This window comes from Pseudonaja textilis, chromosome 7 (genome assembly GCF_049901715.1).
Source record: "Pseudonaja textilis isolate UNSWEBS1 chromosome 7, rPseTex1.2, whole genome shotgun sequence".
NCBI classification, from domain to species: domain Eukaryota; kingdom Metazoa; phylum Chordata; class Lepidosauria; order Squamata; family Elapidae; genus Pseudonaja; species Pseudonaja textilis.
Window position 1 is genome coordinate 28,477,369 of NC_141996.1, and position 9,202 is coordinate 28,486,570.

The 9,202-nt window shown below is 39.9% G+C and overlaps 1 protein-coding gene across 1 annotated transcript; it reads left to right on the plus strand.

The window, feature by feature from the left end:
- The first annotated feature begins 1,570 nt into the window (after nt 1–1,570).
- LOC113441685 (olfactory receptor 51A4-like) lies at nt 1,571–2,527 on the plus strand. Its single transcript, XM_026708812.1, has one exon. It carries the CDS (start codon nt 1,571–1,573, stop codon nt 2,525–2,527), a length of 957 nt encoding a protein of 318 aa, XP_026564597.1.
- Nucleotides 2,528–9,202: the final 6,675 nt, after the last annotated feature.

Here is a 9,202-nt window from a genome sequence, read left to right on the forward strand (position 1 = left end):
GAAAGAAATAAAATGCATGTTGGAATACACTCAGAATAAGAAACCATAGTCCAGATAGAACGAGCAGGACAGAGAAGTCCAGATGGGTTCCCTGAAATTCTAGCTACCATTGAAGATATTACCTAGTTGGATAACGAAATCTCTTTAGGAAAAACAACTAAGGTCAAAGGCACCAAGGGATCTACAGTTCATCCCAAGCTGCCTATTTTCTCACTGTTGATCCCTGGAATTCTTTAGAGACAACATGGACAAAGAACATTGCCTTGAGCAGCTCCCAGAGATAGTTTTCTCTGATGTAAGCAGCCAACACCTCGCTCATATAAAAACTCCTGCCTGGTGAATATTGCAGGGTCTTTTCTTGGACCAGGGAGGAATACTCTGGTATCCCTCTCTTCTTTGGTGCCTTCTTAGCTAAGATCAAAGGATTCCCAGGCTAAAGCCTTGGAAGAAACCAGTCTCTTCCAAGGTCTTTAATAGAGGCTCTTTAAATCAGTTGTAATTCCCCTTTGAGAAGTCCCTTTTAATGAAGATGGCTACAGGTTGTCTGGGCTGATGATCTCTACATGGTAGGATGAACTGCTGTGATACTAAAAAGAACAAAAAAGAGTACATATCAGAAAAGATCTGAAGAAGGATCAAGTTCCCAGATCTTACAGAGGACATTCTTCCTATGGGATACTAAAGGAACTGCCTGGATAGCTGTTGGAAACTTACAGGACTACTGGAGAACTAAGAAGGTACTCTTTTTTTCTTCTTCTATTGAATTGTTTCTGATCCTGGATAAGTGCTTGCCATTTTCTTGGCAAGATTTCCAAAGTGGTTTGCCATTGTCTTGTTCCTGAGACTGAGCGAGGGGCCAGCCCAAGAGGATCCAGATTACTTTGTTCCTAAGAACTAGAACTCATAGTCTTGGATTTCTAGCTGAGGGCCTTCACCAGGATGCCAAATCGACTCTGAAGGAGATACTAGAGGCCAAATATTCCTCTCATCCAGAAAGAGGAAAAAAGAATGAGCCCCAAAACTATGGAACCCAGTCTTGACCCACTATTATTTTTTAATCTTAATTGCAATTAACCTTCATTTTATTATATAATTGTCCATTATATATTTTCATTGTTCTCCTTTTTAAAATTTAAATGGTTATTGCATGGTTGTGAAGGGTAATACACCCACCGTTAATAAAATAGATTTTGAAAAAAACTGTAAATTTGAGAAAATAGGTTTTTTGTAGCTTTTGCAGCCTCCCAGAGTGACTGCATTTGATTTCCATAGATTTCCACCATGACGATCTTCCCCAACCTTTTTGTATCTTAGTTCATCTCCCTTGTTGATGATCATCATCTTCTCTTTCCTTGCATGTTTTGCAGTATTATAGCCTTCTTCAGAGAGCTGAGTCTTTTTGTAGTGTGTCCAAATTAATATATTTGATGAAAAGTCTCAGCTGGGCAGCTAAAGAAGTAAGGATCTTTGAGTTGATCATTTAACACATGACTCCTTTTTCTTTTCTTTTCTTTTCTTCTTTTTACAGTACACATCAAAGACTACAGGATACATGGCTTGGGAGAGCATTATGACATCCTCTAATAAGACTGATGGCCCCCCAATTTTCCTCCTGACGGGCTTTCCTGGACTAGAAAAACACCACTTCTGGATTTCCCTTCCTATCTGCTCCATGTACCTTATAGCCATTACAGGGAACTGTGCTATCCTCTTTGTCCTCAAGACAGATCAAACTCTCCATGAGCCCATGTACTATTTCCTTTCTTTGCTGGCCCTCTCAGACTTGGGCTTATCTTTTGCTTCTTTGCCTACCATGCTCAGTGTCCTGTGGTTTAATCACCGTGTGATCTATTTTAATGCCTGCTTGGTCCAGATGTACTTCATCCATACTTTTTCCATTGTTGAGTCTGGTATTCTACTTTCTATGGCCTTTGATCGCTTGGTGGCCATCTGGAACCCTCTGAGATACACTAGCCTTTTGACCTATGAGATGGTCATCAAGATTGGGGTGGGAGTGGCCCTTCGAGCTGCTTTACTTGTGTTCCCAGCCTCCTTTCTCCTGAAGTGTCTGGAGTATGGGAGGATGAATGTCCTCTCCTATTCCTTCTGCTTGCACCAGGATATTCTGAAGGTGGTGCTCTCAGACAGAAGAATCAGCAGCATCTATGGCTTGATGGTGGTGGTGTCTTCTATGGTTCTTGACTCTATATTGCTTGTTTTGTCATATATTACGATCCTTAAAACTGTGTTAAGTATTGCCTCTAAGGTAGAGCGCCTCCGGGCCTTGAATACTTGCATCTCCCATATCTGTGCTGTCCTAACCTTCTATACACCAATGATTGGACTCTCCATGATCCATCGATATGGGAAAAATGCTTCCCCGGTTGTTCACGTCCTCATGGCCAATGTCTATCTTTTAGTACCGCCCCTTATGAACCCCATTGTATACAGTATAAAAACCAAACAAATTCGGATGAGAATCTTTAAAAGTCTACTGAAAAGTAAAGAGTCAACTATGACCTCTTAGAATTAACTTCTTGTGCCAGAGATCTTGACAATGTAGTAAGACAACTTTAAATAGAAAGTTGTCCAGAAGCAAATTGACTGACGTAGTGTCCTGACTTGGATTATGGTTACTACCACAAAACTTTGATGCATAGCATCTGAAGTTCTCTCAATAGACCCCAAATGAAGGTTCCATTGATTGATTCTTCTTTCCACTCTAAAAGGAGGCCCAGTTTCTCTTGGCCTCATGCCCCATGTGATCTGCCTCATTAGAAAATCTTGGCCATTTTTTCACCCAAGATGTAGGTTCTCCTGCAGGGAATAATAGCAGAATCTTAGAAGACCAGTAGGAGAATCCTTGCCCATGAGCTTCAAGGAAGCAGCCATATGAAACAGATGCATGCATTCTCTACATACAAAGAATAGCTGTATCATTTACTCTGATCTTTCTAGGTATCCTTCTACTATATTGTTTGTTCAGATCCCTGGCAGAAGAAATGACCTCCCCCAAACACACTATATATGTCTGAATCACAGCTCAGTGAAAGGCAGATTTTGACTAACGAGAGAGAGAGAGAGAGAGAGAGAGAGAGAGAGAGAGAGACCATCTCTCCAAGGTTGCATAAGCCAGTGTGTGAGCTCAGGTCAGTCAAAGGCAACCTAGCAAGGAACTGCCACTACTTTGCTCACCGTGATCTGGATATTTTGATTTAATTCCCATGAAATCTACCTGCTTTCCCAGCCATTCTTCATCAATTCTATCACTCACTTTATCTGAGAGTGGTACCTGGATCAATAGTAGTAACTGTAAATTAGCTGGTATCTGGATCAATAGTAGTAACTGTGAGAGGGATCTTGGAGCAATCACTTAAATGTGAGCCAGCAGTGTCTGGCAGATGCCAAAAAAAACCAAGGGAGTCCTAGTCTACATTAACATCATGTGAAGTATTATTACCCCTTAATAATGCCTTGGTAAGACCATACTTGGAATACTTCATCCAGTTTTGGTTGCCATGGTATAAAAAAGATGTAGAGATTCTGGAAAGGGTGAAGAGAAGAGCAACAAAGATTATTAGTGGTGAAGTAAAACATATGAAGAACAGTTTCAGGAATTGGGTTTGTCTAGTCTAGTGAAAAGAAGGACTAGGGGTGACATGATAGCAGTGTTCCAGTATCTAAGGGGCTGCCACAAAGAAGAGGGAGGCTCAACCTACTTTACAAAACATCTGAAGGTAGGATAAGAAGCACTGGATGGAAGCTGATCAAGGAGAAAACCAACCTAGAACTAAGGAGAAATTTCCTAACTGTGAGAACAATTAGCCAGTGGAACGACTTGCCTTCAAAAATTGTATGTGCTTGTGTGGAATAGTATAGGATCTCCTGCTTGAGTAGGGGATTGACTAGAAGACCTCCAAGGTCCCTCCAGCTCTGTTATTCTATTCTGTTCAAATGATGGGCTTTCTCTAAGGTAGGCTCACTCTTCTCCTCTTCCCTGAGGATTGTGCTATCCCAATGTTTGTTGCATATCACAATAACATCAGTAAAATTTCAGCATGCTTTTGAACCTAACTAATTTTGGGTAACTGTTATAGAAAATATTTAGCAAAGTATTTTTGCTTCATGGTATTTATATTGTTTCTAACTTATGACTTTAAAAGACTTTGTGTTTTGCAGTTACCTAGAGTTCTTTTAGAGTGCAGTGAATTATAAATCCTGTTAATTAAAATGTATAAGTAAAATCAAACTATTCAAGTTAGAATCCTTTCTGAACCTCCAATGCTGAGAAACTATTTCTGCCAGAATTCCAGGGGACCTAAACACCCAGAAGGAATCTGTACTCAAGGAGGTGAGCTGTCCCCACCCTTTTAGCTTTTCCAGCAGGGATTCAGTCTGCAATCCTTGAAACAGGACTTGGAATTTGGCTGGTGAGGTGACCCTCTGTAGCAGGGTGTCAAATGTCATCACCGCATTGTCACATGACATATCAGGACTTCCCCTCCCCTTTGCTAAACCGGGTATAGGCATGGCCAGCACGTGATGCCTCCCGCCCATGTGCCAGGAATTTGACAGCCCTGCTCTATAGGGTCTCGGGCTTGAGCAGGGAGGTTGGACTATAGGATTTGCATCTAGGTCCCTTCTAACTCTGTTATTCTATTCAGAAAAATTTTACGATTTTCCTCCTTTCAAGGTCTTGTTTTATTTCTTTCCATAGTTTATTTGAAATGTTTTGAAATCTGTCTGCATTTTATCCTATCAAATGAATTTCTAAATATTTCCCAAGAATGTTTGTTATTTCACAGTCATTCATTTGTTCACAAAATTTTCTTTCTCAGAAGTTAAGTTCCTTGGTATTATTTTTATTTAACTGATTTTGCACCTGGAAAAGCAACCGAGATCTTTGATTACTTTAATTAGTTGCCATATGACCATCAGTCTGTCAAGGACATAGGAGTACTCATTTCAAAAGATCTAAGCCCCCGAGCTCACTCTAACAGCATTGCCAAAAAGGCATTAAGAGTTGTTAACCTAATTTTGCAAAGCTTCTTCTCTGGTAACATTGAACTGCAAACCAGGGCATACAAAACCTTTGCCAGACCAATTCTCAAATACACCTCATCTGCCTGGAATCCACACTGTATAATGGACATTAATAAAATTGAACGAGTCCAGAGGTATTTCACGAGAAGAGTACTCCACTCCTCAGCTTGCAATAGAATACTTATGCCACCAGGCTTGAAATTTTGGACCTAGACAACTTATAACTACCTATGGTCTGACCTAAGCTTAGTACACACAGTTGTCTGCTTCAGCGTCCTACCTGTCAATAAGTACTTCAGCTTCAATCACAATAACACACCGGCAAACAATAGATACAAACTCAAAATACATCGCTCCAAACTTGATTGAAGAAAATACGACTTCAGCAACAGAGTGGTCAATATGGAGCTTATACTCTGGGTAAGGTGATATGTTCCCAACACTTAGAGACCAAAAGATGTACAGGCAATGTGCACTGACAGATTCCTTCAGGCAAGTCCCCCCCACCCCCAACATGCATCTTATTCCAACATGCATCAACATCAGCTATATCCCATCCCCAGAGAACTAGCAGGATCAAATTATGAAAAGAAAATTGAAAATGTTGAGGAAACATATTTCCCTGTAATATTTTCAAGCTACTGGTTTAATACCCAGGCTCATGATCTGTACTGACTTGTTTAAAGAAAGTTCTAAAATCCTTCTCATTTAGTATCATTCCATAGACATGGAATATGCCTATAGACATGGAATATATGGTCTGCAACCTTGTTATATCCATACTTGATTTACAAAATGATTTAAACTATTTGTTTATATCAACTGATCTAAAAAATATCTAAGTCATTGGACCCAATGAGTATTTTGGTAAACAATTAAATACAAATTGTATTTTGACAGTGTCCATTACTCCCTGACAAGGCATAGTGTCATATCTGTTACTTGAACCCTGGCAAATTAATTACAAAACATGAAACTATTTTAGCATATTGTGAGCCATTTTAAGAACATTAATTCAACCACTGTATAGTAAAAAGGAATTAACTCTTCTGACATGCTTCTAAGAAAAAGGTATAATGAGAAAAAAAAACTTCTATGTATGCAGAAAAAAGTAATAGGATAAATAATACTTGTTAATCAATTAAGTTGATTTAGGATTTCTTAAGATTAGAGCTGAAATCAAGATTTGTGTAAGCATTCACCTTAATATATTTACAGAATACAAAAGAACACCAGTTATTAAAGAAGAAAAAATCAGTAGCAAGAACTCTGCTGCTTTTGTGAATCAAATATTTCATGATGACACAAAGGATATGGTTGTCACAGAGTCATAAGATCACATTCAGCTAGAAAGAACCTAACACAAAATATTTATTTTACTCATTTAAATCCATAACCAACTTGCTTTCTATAAAATCTATCAGCATATGGCAATACTTTGTTTCAGCTCACAAGGTTAATAGGTTGAACCTGCTTAATGCTTGGGTGTTGAAAACTAGGGATTAGCAGGATCATATGTTAAACTAAGAAGTCTTTAAAAATCCACTTTCACATTGTTGCCAATATCACTAATGGACATGTCCATTAACTTCTTAAACATCAAATTCCAGCATTATTTAGGGCTTTATAAGTATAGTAAGTACCAGCAACTTCCATTGTGCCCAGGATAATGGTAGAAACAGTGATAATGTGTGCATATCTTCCAAACACAAACATCACAGTTTTCTGCACAAGAACTTTGTATCTTTAAGTGCATCCCTTATAATAATCCAATGGAGATGTTTTGATGTCTACAGTATAAACATGACTTTTCCATTAATTTTCTTTTGGTTTCTGCCCCAACATTATACATCCCAACATTGCAAAACAATGGCATCTTTCAATATTGTTTGAATGAATAGGATCCTAATTCCCAACAGAGTGGTAAATAAAGGCATTGTCTTCTTTGTCATTTCTGTGCCTTTGATTAAAAAGCTATGAAGGGGTTTCTTGGGAAGAACCAAGTATTGACCAGTAAGAGAATAGAAAAGTTGCTCAGGATCAAAGAAATGGATGTCATTGAGATCAAATTAAATGAACAAAATAAATAAGACAATATTGCATATCACAGTTTTTAGTAAATATACTCCAGAGACAGTAAAAGCAAATATTCAATTTACAACGAAGGTGCAAAGACAGCTATAGTTTAATTGTATTTAATTAAGAAGACAGAGTGCTTGAAAAAGAACCAGCTTTAGTCTTTGGCTATTCTCTTTATAGCATGAATTGAAGTCTGTTCTTAATTCTGAAACAGGCTTTTTGCTCCACCAAGGACAAGTCACTAAATCACTTTTGATCTCAACTGCTCCATCTGTTGCTGGAATAGAATAGCTGAGAATCCCAATTTTGAAATTTCTGATTTTTTTTTAATAATGCTAGATCTTTATTATTTCTGCAATTATAGACATTAAATACACTGCTAAAAAATAAAGTGAACACTTAAACAACACAATGTAACTCCAAGTCAATCACACTTCTGTGAAATCAAACTGTCCACTTAGGTAACAACACTGATTGACAATCAATTTCACATGCTGTTATGCAAATGGAATAGACAACAGGTGGAAAGCATAGGCAGTTAGCAAGACATCCCCAATAAAGGAGTGGTTCTGCAGGTGGTGACCACAGACCACTTCTCAGTTCCTATGCTTTCTGGCTGATGGTTTGGTCACTTTTGAATGCTGGCGGTGCTTTCACTCTAGTGGTAGCATGAGACGGAGTCTACAAGCCACACAAGTGGCTCAGGTAGTGCAGCTCATCCAGGATGTGGCAAGAACGTTTGCTGTGTCTGTCAGCATAGTATCCAGAGCATGGAGGCGCTACCAGGAGACAGGCCAGTACATCAGGAGATGTGGAGGAGACCGTAGGAGGGCAACAACCCAGCATCAGGACCGCTACCTCCACCTTTGTGCAAGGAGGGACAGGAGGAGCACTGCCAGAGCCCTGCAAAATGACCTCCAGAGGGCCACAAATGTGCATGTGGCTGCTCAAACACTCAGAAACAGACTCCATGAGGGTAGTATGAGGGCCCAATGTCCACAGGTGGGGGTTGTGCTTACAGCCAACACCGTGTAGGACATTTGGCATTTGTCAGAGAACACCAAGATTGGCAAATTCACCACTGGCGCCCTGTGCTCTTCACAGATGAAAGCAGGTTTACACTGAGCACATGTGACAGATGTGACAGGGTCTGGAGTTGCCATGGAGAATGTTCTGCTGCCTGCAACATCCTCCAGCATGACTGGTTTGGCAGTGGCTCAGTAATGGTGTGGGGTGGCATTTCTTTAGGGGGCCACACAGCTCTCCATGGGCTCACCAGAGGTAGCCTGACTGCCATTAGGTACCGAGATGAGATCCTCAGACCCCTTGTGAGACCATATGCTGGTGCGGTTGGCCCTGGGTTCCTCCTAATGCAAGACAATGCTAGACCTCATGTGGCTGGAGTGTGTCAGCAGTTCCTGTAAGATGAAGGCATTGATGCTATGGACTGGCCCGCCCGTTCCCCAGACCTGAATCCAATTGAGCACATCTGGGACATCATGTCTCACTCCATCCACCAATGCCACATTGCACCACAGACTGTCCAGGAGTTGAGGGATGCTGTAGTCCAGGTGTGGGAGGAGATCCCTCAGGAGACCATCCGCCACCTCATCAGGAGCATGTCCAGGTGTTGTAGAGAGGTCATACATGCATGTGGAGGCCACACACACTACTGAGCCTCATTTTGACTTGTTTTAAGGACATTACATCAAAGTTGGATCAGCCTGTAATATTTTTTTCCACTTTAATTTTGAGTGTAACTCCAAATCCAGACCTCCATGGGTTGCTAAATTTGATTTCCATTGATAATTTTTGTGTGATTTTGTTGTCAGCACATTCAGCTAAGTATTTAATAAGAATATTTCATTCATTCAGATCTTGGATGTCTTATTTTTGTGATCCCTTCATTTTTTTTTGAGCAGTGTACTTTCAGCAGAACAGCTTTTCACTACTGCAGTAATCACCCCCTATTTTCAAGATTCTTCCTTTTATTATTTGCTTTCAATTGTATGCAGTCTAATAGAATAAAGCACAGACTGTAGATAATATAGATCGTCCCCATTTAGTCGCGGCCTCATTT